Below are 16668 nucleotides of genomic sequence, written 5' to 3' on the forward strand. Positions count from 1 at the left end.
GGGACATTCATTTCCCTGTGATGTCTGTCAGAATCTGCACTGATTAATATTAACCTGTGCACGACATCCGTCAGACACTGTACTGAGAGATATTCATTTCTCTGTGAGGTCTATCAAAACCTGCACTGAAGGATATTAACATGTCCACGACATCCGTTGGAGACTGTACTGAGGGATATTCATTTCTCTGTGATGTCTGTCAGAATTTGCACTGAGGAATAGTAACCTATGCACCTCATCCGTCAGACACTGTACTGGGAGATATTCATTTCTATGTGATGTCCATCAAAATCTGCACTGAGGGATATTAACATGTACATAACATCAATAAGAGATGGCCACTTGTAACAACATTTCCCCCCGTACATAACTCGGCCATCGTCGGAGATCCTTGAAACGTACATAATGCAAGTACTTTACGATTAAAAGCGTTACACTACTCTTGGGTGCAAGTACTCACCGTTTTTAATTAAAATGTGAAGGTGCTTAGTATGAAATAGCATTTATGTATTTAAAGCACTGACCACGGGTAAAAATACTGAGAGTAGTACATACTTGATCCCCGGTAATAAATGGATTACTGCGGCCAAATTCAGAAACAAACACTGCCTAAAATGATGCCGTCTTCACAATGTGAACCCTCGGTTATGTTTAGTCACCGAGCTACTATAAGGAAGTGTCTTGTCTCTCAGCGGTCCTAATCGATCCCCTTAAAAGTATTTTAGTTTTGCTATCTTTCGTATTTGTACACTGGCCAGTGTGTGCCTATCTGCTAAATGTCTGGACACACTCATTCCCTTGCCAGCATGTAAGGCCTTGTCTGCAATTATTACCAGCGGTGGTTTATCTGGCCATCTAATACCACCGATAGAGGTACCGTGCTGTTGTCAGTGCCGATGCTTAATTTGTAAAAGAGCAAGTGCCGGGGCCCGGATTTTGTTCAGAAGCCCGCAGCCGGCGCTATTCTATGTCAGCGTGCCTGTACCAAGGCTGGTCGTCTTGATTTCACCCCCTACCTCCTACCTCTATTTATTCATCACCAGACACTCCGTGCCAATTTATCTCACTCTTGCAAGTTTCGGCTTCCTCCCATTTCCGGTTTTCTGTTCCTCGTTCTCGCCCAGCACCCCCAGACCTCTCCTTCCCCACCCTGTAAGTTTGTCACTCGCTTGCTCTGATACAAAGTGTGATAAGAAAAAATAAGTCCCCAAAATAAGTGTTGGTGGGCCCCACCTACAACCACCGGCTCAAATTAGGCATTTGTTGTCACCCTCTCCTAGTCTCGTCCTTATCTCCTGCACATCGGATATAAAGCCTACAGCACTAAAGGAGGACTTGGCAACTTTTGTCTGTTACAGGGAAGGAATTCTGCAAATTAGTGAAACTGATTTCAGCTATATGAGAAACCGGTTTTTTTTGTCGTGAATTTACTTCCGACTCGGAAACAGATTTTTTTCTACGAAATTATCCTGAGAAACTGGGCATTTTCTCACATGAGGTGGATTTGCCAACATTCACCAGGTTTGCATAAACCTAACCCTATTCAAAACGGCTGGAATGCAAGAAGACAAAAAATGAAAATCCGACGACACATTAATGCCAAAGTGCGATTTAGTTAGGAGTCTTAAATCTCAGGGTACAATGCACCTGAGGACTGACAAGAGGGGGTAACGTGGCTTACCGTTATCTGAACGGAGAGGGGCCCTTCTCCGGCATCTTTGGCGTCGATGGCAAAGTCAACAGGCAAGCTGGCAAGAACCCCCTGGGAGCTGAGGCCAGGCCCAGTGGCCTTCACCATGCTGGCATCGCAGGTAGGGAGTACCCTCAACTTGAAGGGGCTTGGGTGAGGAAAAAGGAGACGGTTTTTATGTGCTCAGGCAACAAACATGTAAAAAAACAAACAAACAGGTGATACAGGTTAATTTACTTCAACATGCCTAGAGCCTCGAGAGCCACTGAGCAGCATGGCACCTCTGCGTCCTTTGCCCGCCTTGCCCAAGGATTGGCTGATCTGTCACTCTGGAGGACAATCAAAGCTGCTTAAACAGTTTGGTTTCTGTGAACATTTCCCCCTCATGCAGATTGTCTCTAGGTCTTGTTGGTGTAGATGTCTAATTGTTCTCTGCTTCGAGAATCTAAAGCCCTGTCCTCATGTATAGATACTGGCATCCCTATTAGTTTCCCCACTTTCCTTAGCAAAGCGGTCCCCCGGGTGCCCTTTAATATCATAAATGTAATGCATTGTATTTTTTAATTATATAAAAAAACAATAAACAAAATGAAACTTGTACCTTAATTAAAGACCAAATATCTACTGAAAAGAACTATTTTCAGTGAGATAAAAAACTGTTAACTTCCTAGGTGCAGAGGGGCTGGGCATTGCAAAAACACCTGTCCTGATGGTGTTCAGAATACAGGTGACCTGTAAATCCAAGAGTCAAAATAATCTAGACTGCTCGTTCTTCTGCAAGGCACAGCCGTCTCCCAGTCTTGCTCTTAAAACAGGATACTCCTATGTTTCTGCCCAAGGATATTTTGAATTCTTTCACTAAGTTTGCAAAGTTCGGTGTACTCCTCTGTCCATTAGATTCACCACCCTACAGGTTTGAACGAGTATGCAATTTCGTGGTAATATCCTTAGGTCCACCTTTTCTAATCAAACACACCATCCTATATTGTACCCGTCTGCTCAAAGATAATTGCGTCGTTTATCAAATGTAAATGCATTTAAGCTCCCAGTGTATGGTATTTCAAGTACCCTCATGTCACATGCTTTATCTTTGGATGCTAGATAATATTGTGCAGTGGCTAAAATGTACAAACGGGGAGGAAATTTGCAGAGTTTCGGGGTGCACATCCCTGCACTCCCTCTTGAGGGCAGTATTCAGCAACAAAAGTCTGGGGCCCACCCGACTGTGTCCTGGGCGAGCAGCGCGGTCCATCAGACATCTAGGGCAGGCCTGGGATAAACTGTGTCTGGACAGTGTTCTCACTGCTATCGAAGCAACAGGTGAGCTCTGTGGTCCACAGGGTGGGTGGTTAAGATGTCTACCTACCTTAGGGGAGGAGGGCAGAAGATAAAATGGGAGGAAGAATACTATGGAGAGAGACTGTTTTTTTAGTGGGGTTTTGCCTGAGACTGGCTCCATGATAGAGATATGAGATGGCAGGTGGGGAATACAATGCTAAGAATCATGCGAGGGTCGGAAGGGAGTCACACGTGGACCCTCATACACCATAACCAGTGCTTTAAATGGGCCGGTACTGTCCGGTACTGAGTACCGGCACTTTTTTATTTTGAGAAGGGAAGTACCGGCACTTCTCAAGAAAACCGTAATACTTTTAATTGGAGAGTACCGGTACTTCTCGGAAACAAGCAGGTACTCTGGCACAGAGTACCTGCACTTTATTTTTTCCATTTCAAGCACTGACCATAACCCCAAAGGGCATGGCTAGAATTGGCATGCTGGTGTAGAAAGTCTGGAAGGCAAACAGGGAGATGTCTAAATGGTAGGCATTTGACAATTCTTCTCATACTTCCTTCTGGTTTCTTTCCTATGAAAGTGGGAGCCTCAGGAGAATTCAGACTTAAATACCTTTTTTTTATTTTTTATTTTTTTTAGAGGAGCTTTTCAGTACGAATTCCCCCACCCAGGGCTGGCTTCAGCGCTGGTGGCGCCCGGTGCGACAATCTTTTTGGTGTCCCTCCTCCATGACTTCTTACTCAGATTCCCTCAACACCACCTGGCAAAGTACCCCTCAGCTTTCCATAGCCCCTCACTCACATACATTTCAGTTGATTTAAAGTCCAGGTAAGCTGGTTTTACTAATCCACTCAGATAGCCACATAGAAAACAGATCTGTTCTTTGTAGCAGGCACGTTAACCCTCTGTGTTACTTTATGACGAGTCAAAACTGACACTAGACAAAACTCGATCTCACTCTCTCCTCTAGCAGGAACATTAATCACATGAGTTACATTGACATTTTTATTGTTGCCTGAAAGCTGAGCTCGCAAGGAACTCGGCAGCAAGTGCTTTAAAATCAAAAGTTATTTTCAACACAGCGCCCCACCCCCAAGGTCAGCGCCCAGTGCGACCTTGGGGGCCCCACCTCTTTCAATCCTTGCATGGTGGAAGCAACAGGATACATTCACTGTTTATGCCCCTAGGTATGCCTTGGCTAGGGCGGCTGGTGCAGGCAGGTTCTGCAAGAGGGCAACACACACATCCAAGAATTCTAAGGCTTGGACGACATCTCACACTGTAGTCTTTCAATGGGAATCACACGCGTCCCTGCAAGACTCTCCCACTAGTATTCCAAATCTTAGCATTAGTACATCTTCATTTACAAGTAAACTGAAAACTGACGGGCGCTCTGGATCTAGGCCCTTTGAAACTTCTGAAGATTTAAGTGGGCTTCTCTTAGCCAAGACCAGAGTGCAGTGGTAAATATCAGAGGTTTTCCCCTGGAAAGCAATCGCTCCACCTCCTTCAGTCACACCTAATCCAAGGACTCCCTCTTTACTTCCATCATAAAATGAATCTGACATTTAAGATTGCATAGGGAACGATTCTTCTAGAGGTTTCACACTTGCTCTACGTCTCCTGTTACATATCTTGTTCATCACCGAAGAGCTGAACAGTAAACGTAAGCAGCACTGGGTGAGAGGGTGGGCCAGCCAAGTAAGAGGAAATGGGTTGGGACAAGAAAGGGAACATGGACAAAGCTACTGCCGGAGTGTACAATGACTCCCAAGTCATTGGATGCAGCTTAATGGAGATCGTCGACCCCGCAGCCCCTTCCTCACAGATATTTGGTCTGAAAAGCTTAAAGAGCTAGAGATTCCGTTGATGCTGCAGCAGGCCAGGCAGGAGAGAGAACTCGGAACAAGTTCCAGAAGACTAGCAGTAACTTCAAACACAAATGTGAGTTGCTCCAAGTCGAGCACATGAGAACAAAGCAGCATGAAGTGTCCATCTCAAACGGAGCAATGATGGCCCTTCTGAATGATATAAGAACAGGTGCAAGCACCAATGGCAGGCAAGGCAAGGAAGGCGCATAAATGTTTATGGGCAAATAATAGGCAAAAGACCGTGTCCTACATACATTACCTGAAAAACGAGGTGATTTTGATTATGGCACAAGTTAGAGGGCAATTTCTACTTTCCGGCAACCCGCTGCGCTGGTGGAGTGTTACCACTCGTATTTACAGATGCCTTCTTACTTGACAGGAATCATTTTAAACAAAGTGCCCCTGTCAACCTGGTAGAAGCAATTTTGGCAAAAAAAAAAAGTAATGCCATTTGGGGAACCACTTCTTTAAAAAAAATCAATGGCCTTAACATGCATGGGGTTTTCTCTAAAATTGGGAGCCACTCTCTTGCAAGGCTGACCAAAGTAGGAAAAAATCTTCTCTTTTGATAGGTCAAGAGTGGTCTTCAGGACAAGAGAATAAAAATGTCTTGACAAATCGGTCCCATATCCTCTGTTTTCCTTTGTATTTCTTTTGAGAACATAATCCCTCTTACACATTTCCGGACAGGAAGGTTCACATCTTTCTGACCCTTTATTTATTCCTATATTCTGAATTGTGAGTATATTATGAATTCTGTGCAGTTGAGAGTGTATTGTTTTAATAAATGCTATTCACAAAATCACTTAAAGGCCAAGTGTGTTACTTCAAACTTGAAACTTTTCCAGTTATCTTAACATCATTTGGTCACCGTCGGAGCAGCCAAGAAATTTAGAACAAGTCAAACCTGTTCATATCAACCGTTTAAATAAACATTTGATACAGTGAGAATACTCCCGAAATAATGCATGCAATATATCACAAGCCTATTGTATTACACTACACTGCAAGGTAAATATAAGTAAGTATAGTAGATGAATACAACTGTGAAAAGAGTTAGGTAGATAATGTAATGGTACAAATAATATATCCTTTGTGGTGATTTAGTGGATGCAATATAATTTTCCGACGATATAAAATGAACTTGACATAGTGTCATACAATCCCCTAGTAAATAAACTAATTATGTCTAATAAACATTTCATTCTTTATGCCCTATTTAAGCAAAGACAGACAGAAAATAATAACACAATTGCAAGAATGCCTTGAATAGCACTGCAAATAAGCATAATTAAGGTTCATCCAGTGGAACATCCCAGGCTGGTACCACTGCACAAGAGTCAATTTCAAATCAGCTACATCTACTAGTGAGAATTCATAGGTAAGCGTTTGCCATATACTACATTAATTGTTTTGATACCTTCAAATGCATACACACTTTATGATCTCACAGATTCAAGAACCTGCTGCTCAGTAAAACTTACCTGCGAGGGATTTCTTCATCAGCGTATTGTACAGAGAGGGCGTAAGGACCTTCCAGAGTGGGGGTGTATTTGACTGTGTGAATGCCATCTCCATTGTCAGTGATGTCAACGGGCTCCACCACACCTACAACACACAAGAGAGGCTTCACTTCGATGCACCTACCCACACTCCAGCTGAAATGCGACGGTCATATGAAAGTGTGAAATCAGTGCCGCTGAGGGATTAACGACATTCCCTGCCTAGCAGGGAGATACATGCCATTAAACTGATTTTCTGGCACCAACTAGTGAAAGTAGTGTAAGCCAATGGCCGCTCAATGAGACGCGGCAGTGTGTAAATTCTACTAACCTATACAAATTCTGCTAATTATATTTTGAGGAGGGGTTTTCACCTTAACCTCAGCTCCTCACCCTCTGGGCAAGTGTAATCTCAAACCTTGAACGATGGTCAGTGGCAGGCACCTACCAGACATTACAGACAGTGGTAGCAATCAATTGCCTCCTATATTTCAATTTCATTCTCACCTGCATGTTTGTGCCTGTGCGCATGCTTATGTGAACTTTTTGTATAGAGGAAGGACCAACAGTTACATAGCCATGTTTTATCGTGTTCTCTTTACCGTCACCCTTGTGCTCTCCTCTTGCCTGAGCTGCCATAAGAAGCAGGAAAGCACGAAGCTCATACTCGGTCACAGAGCTCCACCTCCCCTTTCCAATTCACAATGAATAACATGCATCAACCATCTCTTCCCATCCCCCAACAAAATCGTTTGCAACTTAGATGACAACTTGTAAGGTCTTTGCTTAAGAGCACCACAGTGCTCCTTGTGTGAGGTATGGAGACCCTTGAGACCCGCCTTGAGACCCGCACGGGTGAGTAGCGCGCTTTATAAATGTTAATGATTTGATTTGATTTGGAATACCATAAAACATTAGGTAGACAAGGGACTAAATGCTTCAGAAATCTATTCGCCTTGTTAAAAAATCCACTTCTTCCATTGGCAGCATTCTTATTATCAGAGCTCACGTAATAGTCTCTCCAATTATTCCAGGGTTCATATTATACCAAGCTTTGCATTCTAGAAAGGCTCTAATTTTACCACCTTGCAACAAAACTACATACTGAGAGTGAAAGTGGGTGGGGAGAGGTAATTCGGGGGCCAGAGAGCCCAGAGAGTCTTTGCATACCCCCAAACATACGTGTTTAAGGGTATTCACCAACTCCCCTCCAATATCTCCCATGCTGGAAAAGGTTCGAAATCTATTCCTGACAAAGGCAGGAGTGAAACCATTTCTGGTATGGAAAAAGGGGTGTATGGAAAGTAAGCTCAGCACATTTCCACCTGATCAAGTATACACATGTATATGTGGTGTTTGAAAAACGTAATTCACAAAAGTTTGCTAGAAATACAGTTTGCTAACCTAAATCTGTATTTCTGGTGAATTTCTGAAAGTCTTATATCTGCAACAATATAGGAACACATGCCTGTCGGTGCACTTTTGTGACGTTCTTTAAAAACTACAGCCCTAATGTATTCTCATGTTGCCAAGAATGGTTTTACACTAATATTACATTACTATTAATTTTCCCAGTGGCTTCATTAATCAAACATATATTACTAAATGATGCCACAGACAAATGATATTTAAACTGCAAATTATGTCAGCCGAATGTGCTTTACAAGTTGCCACATTTTTAATACACATTTTATTTTGAAAGCAAAAAAAAAAACAATCTTGCTTTCAAGCTTCTGCATGCATTTGCATTCTATGAGCACTATAAGAAACCTCAAATTGTTAAATGTGGGAAACGTGAAAGCGTTTTGACACTGGAAACACTGCCGGTAAGGCACTCTGCCCTCAAAGCTCACTGTATTTCCTTAAAGCACTCAACTTGATTGTACAGGCTTTGCAGTAACCAATACATGTTTCATTAACAAGTAAATATGAGACTGTTTCATTTCATTACAGCTTTCATTCTTCACTCCTCCAAAAACTGTTTTATGAGTGGTCTAGAAAAATGTAACAACATCTTTGAGACTTTGATAAATACCCACTACATCCCTTTTGAGTGCTTCATTATACCACCTTTCCTACATTTATTTTAAGGTGATAGAAAAAGCAAAAACTATGTTATATAGCCTTATAACTTTCCATGTTAGGTTACTTTCTCAAACATGCAGCAACAGTACTGTGCTCACCATCACTCTCTACAATAAAACAAACCATCCCACAATGTATCTGCAGCACCTCCAGCAATAACGCCCTCTCTAGCCCCATACTATGCTTCCTTGAGACAACAGCCACCTCTTTCTCCAATACTATCTTCACTTTATTCATTAATTTCCTTTCTGGCATAAACATATCATCATTAACCTTGGTGAGGTCTAAAGCCCAATGGAATTATGACCATGTGCTTCAACCCTGACCATCCTCTCTTACAATGGTCCTCAAAATCAGTTTAAATGTATTCCGAATACCAACTGATTTAGGAAGTATTGTATTTCTCCATTACTAGTTTTTTTCTATATTAACACTCTTTCCTTATTCTTGATGCCACAACTATATATTCTTTCTTTCCTGAAATGTTAATTTTACTTGTAAAGTGTTTGCCTTCAGTACATAAAGTGGTGGTAGACACTATCAACAATAGTTGAGGCTCCAGCCAGGTGCAGGTTACTGATCTACTACACAAGCTGCAGCTCCAGTGGATGGGTACTACTGCCAGATGGATTATCCACCATTCATCATCAGAGGACAAACTTGCAGGGTCTTATTTACAAGGGACCATTCCCATGAAAATACTTTTCTGTCGGCTTGCAAAAACAGGTGGTGAATACCAATTAGGTATGATATGCAGGCACTGTGAAGCTAAACTCTACCAAGAATGTGTTTGTGGAGGGCACATATGCCTCTTCACGAACCTCCATTGGCATTGTGGACACCACGGGATCCCACCCACTGCTGATTAGAGGGTTACATGGTTCTCTTCCACATGTCAGGGATCCACATCCAAATTGTGTAGTACCTCTTTGCAAGGGGTATATTGCCCCTTGGAAGAATGTATTTCCCACAAACACGGGCAGTGCATTTTAGTAATTAAAAACAAAAGATTGTTAATGCTTATCTTGCAATCCAATTTTAATGGAGGCAAAGAACCTGAGTGGACTGAATTGCACAGTAAAAAGTACTGTATTTCACCTTTCTAGCACATTTATTACTGAAAAATCACAAATGCTCTTATGGCAATGTATTTCAAAGATTTTAAGACTAATGTAAAAAAGTAAAACATTTTCCAACTGTTTTGAATAAAACTGTGACACAATATATGCAAAACATTCAGGAGCATTAATGCAACAAGCATACATTTAATATTTTATATTTCAGCAGGTGTGTACAATATTAAAGGGAAACTTTATGAAATTCTACACGATCCTTTTTCCTAGGAATAAAGATATCCATCTATTCAAAACATTTACCTGAAAAAGCAATTCCATTTTACATATAGGCTCTAGGATAGAACACTGACTCAATGTAAGTGAGCAGAGCTGTTATGCTTTGTGCTTAATTTCATTCATGCAATTTTGGACTCCGATGTCAAATACTGCCTACTTAACTGTAAAATAAGTCTACAAAAATCTATATACATTTTAAATTATCAATAGAGAGAATGTTCACTCACAAATACGATTCTTCAGGGCAAATGGTACAATGCCTCTGTGAAAAGTTTGTTTAGCAGATCTGAAGAGTATCTATAGTCGGACTGCTATCTACAGTTATATTGTGCCTCATAAGTTGCAACAAGATGTTTGGAGTATGCACACTGAAGAGGTTTTCATAAACAAAGAATACATACATTCACATGCTGTTCATTCTCTTGAATCATGGCTTTCATATTGCAATGTAATGGAGCACATAACATTTTGATGCTAAATACAGCATTGTACTAAGTGATATTTAAAGAAAACAGGTTTCTGAGCACAGCTTGGGTCAGGTGGACACCAACAGGAGAACATGCCAGCACAATGTATTTGTGCAGAAAGAATGGAGGAGTTCTAAATTGCTATTCGGCAATTTGTCTTGATAGAGAACTGCTTCAAAATGCTACTAACACTAAGTTAGACGGAATGCCCTCAGATGAGGGGTTTTAATCAATCTAAAACTAAAGAATTATGCACTAAAAGGTCTAGTGGTTAAAAGAAACAATACAGCTGATGATTGTCTTAAGAGCTAAACAGTAAGAAATCATTGTGAGGCTTTAGCAAAATACAAAAATCATATTTACTTAATTAATGTGGAAGCCTCGGGCATTTACCTAAAGAAGGAGAATTTGTCCTTGTAACAGTTTATGTAAGGGCCAAAATAAGATCATGCCACAACCCACTAGACATTTTGAAAGGTATTTTTTAGATCCTGCATAGCACAGCATCTTTTGTGGGAATAACAAGTGCTGCTTAAAAGATAGTTCGTCGGAGAATCACTTTTCTACTGAAATGTGCTGAACAAAGGTCCGACATAACAATTACATTGTGTGAAAACCCTATCCAGCACATTAACAGGATGAAATGAATTACATTCAATTCTAAAAGTGTTTTCTTCTGTTTTTCAGCTTTTTGTTAATTTTGAACTATTTATGCCTTTGCAACAGATATAGCTATGCTAGACAGATTTAAGTCTATTGTGCTCTATACAAATGTACTTATTTTATAAACATATTTTTGCTCCCTCATTGCAGCTACTACTATCATGGTACAGGGTGGCCACTGAGGCCTATTAAACTATTAATAACTCAAGTCAGAAGTATTTGTGTGAATCAGGAGTCAGTTATATAAGCTAGAATTCAAGATATATCATCTTGATTTTAAAGCACAAGGCACTTTTGTGGGATTTGAGTGTTCCTGCATATCTGTGGAAGAAAAATGAGTGTTGGTGTCTGTGGGAACTTTTTACAGATTTGTTAAGTGTCACCAACTACTTACTCCTGCTTGGCCAGTTGGATTTATAAAACTTGCTTGGAATTCCACAGACAAAGACTACCTACATTCTACAATACTAATTTCTATTGCCTTTCAGAATCTAGAAAGCCAATATGCAAAACACCTCCCTCATATGGGTAGCATGAGATGCTAGGACATATAAAGTCCTAGAAGCTGTTGAAGAATGAATTGTGGAGCCTATGCTGAGTTTAGCACAATACTCTTCAAATTCTCCTACTCCATAGAGTTGTATGACAACACAAGTAGATAATAATATTGTATGCTATAAAGTCATTTCAAAATATAAGCTTAAATGACTTTTAAAGGTCACAAAGCGCGTGAGTTCAGAAAGAAGAGAATTGCTGGAGAAACCAAACACATTGAAGTCTAGAGGTGTAAAATGCCTGAAGCCTTAGTAAGACTTGTTACACTGAATACAGGCTGATATAGGGAAATCGTTACATTTATGCAATGGAAACTTACTACCACCTACAAGATAAAAAATATAGGTTTTCAAGGTAGCTGATATAGTTGAAAAGACTGTGCAGACTGGTGTCCTGGGTTTAAGTGTCAAATGAAGTAAAGGACATAATAAGGAGATGCATATCAGGGGTCCCACAAAGGGGCCCAGAGAGAGGAACACACACACATATTCTCTCTCTCCCATCTTTGTGCTTTCAATCTGGAGAGTCATGTTTGTGGTGTCCCATGGACAATGCACGTCCCTGGGAATATGAAAGAATTAAGAAGTAAGAAAAAAATCAGTTCACCCATGTAATTTAATTACAGGCTCAACCTACTTTGAAGGATTTTTGTACAATTTAGAATTCATTTAATTCTTCCTGATCAAAGAAGCAATTATGGAAACTGATTTGAAGACAACTGTTAATGTGTTGTACAAATCTAATAAACCATTCATGAACCCAGAATGCTTCTGAAATAAATGATTTTCAAAGAAAAAAACCTACTGTTGAAAACATGTGTTAATTTTGAGAGTGAACAATGAGGTAAGAAAAAGGTGTAGGCATTCATAAAGTCTTCCCTTTATTTGATTTTAATTGATTTTTGATTCAGCATGCGATCAATAAGCATGATCATTTAACCAGCAAACAATTTCTGCCAAGAGCATTTGTAATGCCAACTTTAATTTAAAAGAAAGCAAAAAGCCACCAACTGAAGGATCTTTGGAATAATAGAGCACTGGCTGCATCAAAGCATGTCACCTTTAGCAAATTTCATCTGAAGCTGGCTGCCCTGTGTGCTTTGCAGCTGTGAAAATTAGAGTGGAGAGCATAGGCCAAAAAATTCTAACCTGGCTCAATAATATCACCCCGTGGATCACCTTTAAAGAACTCTGAAATCGCTTTCAAAGGACTGCGCCAACCGTGGGAATCCGGCTCTTCAGCTAGAATCAAAAGACTGTTACATCACACATAATAACCAGCGCAGAATCATCAAGTGTGTTGAACAAATGAGATAGACCTTGTGCCTACCACAGTGAAGGCTGCTATTTGTCAACAGGTGCTCTACACAGGAAGAAACACGTTCCTGCAGTCAGCAGTACTGCAATGCAAAGTCACTGGGGACTGAAGGGCAATGGGATTTGTAATAAGTATGTTGTATTGCAATTTGTTCAACAGATTTTACAAAGAAATGAGCTAATAAGTGCAATGAGCATACTGGAGAGTTTTTCATAAACAGGTCTCAAGCACCAATGTATGCCACTTACGCTATGCAAAATCCTTTCTCTCCCCCATTTTCTATTATCCTCTTCTTATCTAATTATAACTGTTCTGTAATAAAACATTTATTACAAAATGTGTAATAAGTACAAAGTAACTGTACCGAGTGTTAATGTACTCTATAAGATTTTATTTATTCTTATAAAGTATGTGAGTAGTTAGACTATTTGTGGGACTATATACTTTCAAACAAATTTCAACATTTAGAAAGGCCCAAACTGCCTTAGCATTAGAGCAGATGGTGAACATGTAAAACATGACAACCAAGCGAACATTACTTCCAACCAGATACAAGCATTTCACCAAGCCTCTTTCCTAGCACGACCAATAATGCAGAACAGTGCTACTCTTAAAAAATCAATACACTTTGATGAAGGAGAGGATACACAGTATAAGTTTAATTGAAGACGAAACAGAAAACTGATGAATTAAACAATGAATTGGAGCTATCTCAGTAAACACGGCTGTAAGATGGGGCACAAGTAAACATTCATTTATCTTGGCACACTATGTGCAGTTGTGGCTAGGGTACATATTACATATTGACGATCCCAGAAATTGAGAGAGGGCTTCTTTATAAATATTAGCTTCAAATTGCTTTGCCGAGAGTAGCATAAAAAAGACCATAACCAAGGTGTTTTCAATCTATGACCAACCAGAAGAGACAGACCTCTACCTAATGTCCATCCTAAACATTGACTATGTAAATGATTTACAATCAATAAAATCAAATCCATTGTCTGTAAGCATGTCTTTTGTTGACATTCTAATCATCTTCCATGGACTCGGTCCTTCTGGACATACAATAGGCATATGCATATGACTCATTAACCCCAACTCAAAGTACTGGGTTTTAGTACATAATTAATGACAACAACATAGCTTGTTCCCTTTAACATGGCTTAATCTCCTGCCCAGGCGTGTAACACAGGCCACTGCTGCCCATGCCCCACATGGGTGCCCCACACGTAAGCACCCATTGATCTCAAGGTCTATGAATAATATCTATGAGGTTTGGGAGTCTTAACAGCTTCTCACCACATTCTGCAAAGGGGAGGGAAATACATGATTTTTCAGAATGCCACTGCCCCAGCTGAAATATTTGGAAGAAGAGTGAAATTTAGTCCACGATGAAAGATTTATGTGTTGAAAAAGTGCATTTTCATTGGAGATATTTACCGTTTAATAATATCTGCATTTAGCCCTCAAGTGAAGGTGCCTTTACACGGTCATAAAATGTTTAAAGTGTAACAGAATAGGTTCACTCTGCTAAGGTAAAGTTCTTACCTCTTGGGCCTTGTACCAGCACTTTCAGTGGAGCAATGCCAGCCTTACTGGTGTCCACAGTGAAATACTGTGGAATGTTTGCCCGGACACCTGCTCCCAAGCCAGGTCCTGCAACCTTTACCTTGGCAGGATCTACAACATCTTTCACAGGAACTTTAAAAGGACTGCCTGTAAAATAATATTCATGTTGTATATATTAGTCAAACATCCAAAAGGGTTAAGAACGTTCAAGACCATCAGAACAAATAGCATGACTCCATAAATTGTGAACTAGTTTAATCACGATAAATTTGATATACAATGAGGTAATAGTTCATGCATGAAAACAAATGAGGATAAATAGCTCTTAATTACTAACCACAATGCTACTGAAAATATAATAGAAACTCTTGTAATTGTAGTTTAACACCCAATTCACCTCCTAGAGTGTGTTCGCTCCTTACAATGGTAAAAAGAAATCCACCAATTTGTTACAATATCAAATAATGGCATACGTTTTATTAGATGCAAAATCAAGAATTCTGAACGGTAAGGCTACCTATTTGGGCAGCAATTTCACTGACTCTTACACTGTGAAAGAGAGTCACATGTTGGAAATCCTCTAGCGAGGTTCAAACCTCATGCTAGGAAACCATGCTTTGGCCACCCTTTTGTAGGCCACTGATCTTGAGCTGAGCAGACAATTACGGGCAGCCCTCTTATGAGGCACTGACCTCTAGCTACTGAGGTTTATTTCGACAGCCATTCCACGAGGCTTTGACATCCGGCTATGGAGTCATGCACATCAGCCCTCACATATGGAATTAACCCCTTGGCCATTTATCTCATGCCTAGCCCACAGTTACATCACAATAATTTTAGCAAGATAGATTCACAGCAAATCCTGAGAACAGGGTGGCATGACAGTTGTTGGAAATACAAAGAAAATACAAAGGACAGTTAATATGGAGAGCAACATGCAAACATCATTTTCACTTGTTCCTCATATTCCTAGCTAAAGGTATGAGATTACCAACAAAAGGAGAACCTGGGATCTGGTGACAGTTCAGGCCAAGATGATATGCAACTAATAAGATAGCAAGGAACACTTTGGCTAGACAAGATTTCACTTCTACAAGTGAGATTAAGAGAGTACTCCTTGCTGAAAATGTGCAGAGTGGTCTAGCTGGTTGATTAACATTTTCCCTATTTATCATATTTCTAAGATTAGGAAGTATCAAAGCACACTGAAAAGTGGTAAAGACGAGTCCATCAGTCATAGGTTCATGATTCATCGAAGGGCTGGTTTATTTCCCAGAACGCTAGTAAGGCTGCATTTACTGGTACGTTTGTTTGCTCATGTTTTAATTCTTTTTTCTTCTCCCTCACAGGATTTCAGTGCATATTGATCACCTCGCTAGCACATGTTGGTGGTTTTTACTTGCATGTTTCGTGTGGTGGCTCTTACTTCAGCTTTTGAGTTGTTTTCCACATGGTATACTTCAGGATTACAGACTTTTATATATGGTGCACTTTTCATGCCATATGCTGGTCTTCTCCTATATGAGTTAAAGGGTGTAGTCCAGTATTGTTTGTACACAGTGTGCCTTTTTTGTCACTGCAGCAGTGACAAATATAATTATAGTGGTTGTTATATGTTTATTGTTTGCAGGCTTGAAAACGCCCAAGGGACAAAACACGTGCCGGTTACTGCTCTGTGAGGATATTTTCAACTTTACTGGGCTTCCTCTGGGAAATAAACAAGCACATCAGTGAATCATGAACTTATGACTGTTGGGCTTGTCTTTACCACTTTTTCAGTGTGCTTTGGTACTTCCTAATATTAGTTTTCCGTTCTGGTTCTCCAGGCCAGATATCTATCACCTAAGGTGGCAGGGTGATCTGTACCAGGCTAGCACCTGCTTACACTGTGTTTTTGGACGGTACAGGAATCCTTTGATGTAAACTGAACCAAATTGTGCTTGGCTACTCTTGGATGTGCAGGCTCTCTAGCATTGTCACCATATTTCCAATATATACAGTCCGGTATTTGCAAGCTCTCCTTCTGATGTCTTCACTATCTACCAGTATCCTCTCTCACGTAGCTATGATCATGCGGTTACTGCTGCTTTTTCAGTCTAAACAGCTCAATATTACCTATATATGTGTCCAGCTATTACTTTGCGCCTCAGGCCTTGATCTCATGTGCTTTCCATGATTAAAAGTTTGTCTCGTGGTAGCTTTTTAGGAGATAGACTGTTTGCCTGGATCTAGTGCTTATCAGAAGTATCTAATATAGCACCAACTCACAAGAAAATAAAGTTTATTTCTACAGTTTTGCAACC

The 16668-nt window shown here is 40.3% G+C and overlaps 1 protein-coding gene across 4 annotated transcripts in view; it reads right to left on the minus strand.

Annotated features, from left to right (window-relative positions):
• Positions 1 to 16668, minus strand: part of FLNB (filamin B) — a 455875-nt gene that overhangs the window by 120909 nt on the left and 318298 nt on the right. For 2 of the 4 annotated variants that reach the window (XM_069206565.1, XM_069206564.1), the window contains exons 25-28: positions 14345 to 14512; positions 12628 to 12720; positions 6340 to 6463; positions 1682 to 1838 (exon numbers count right to left, since the gene is read on the minus strand). In XM_069206565.1, coding sequence (XP_069062666.1) covers positions 1682 to 1838; positions 6340 to 6463; positions 12628 to 12720; positions 14345 to 14512 — 542 coding nt within the window. The remainder of the gene's footprint in view (positions 1 to 1681; positions 1839 to 6339; positions 6464 to 12627; positions 12721 to 14344; positions 14513 to 16668) is intronic. The other 2 variants (XM_069206567.1, XM_069206566.1) reach the window with 1 other exon arrangement.

Source organism: Pleurodeles waltl, chromosome 9 (assembly GCF_031143425.1).
Source record: "Pleurodeles waltl isolate 20211129_DDA chromosome 9, aPleWal1.hap1.20221129, whole genome shotgun sequence".
In the NCBI taxonomy this organism is placed as follows: domain Eukaryota; kingdom Metazoa; phylum Chordata; class Amphibia; order Caudata; family Salamandridae; genus Pleurodeles; species Pleurodeles waltl.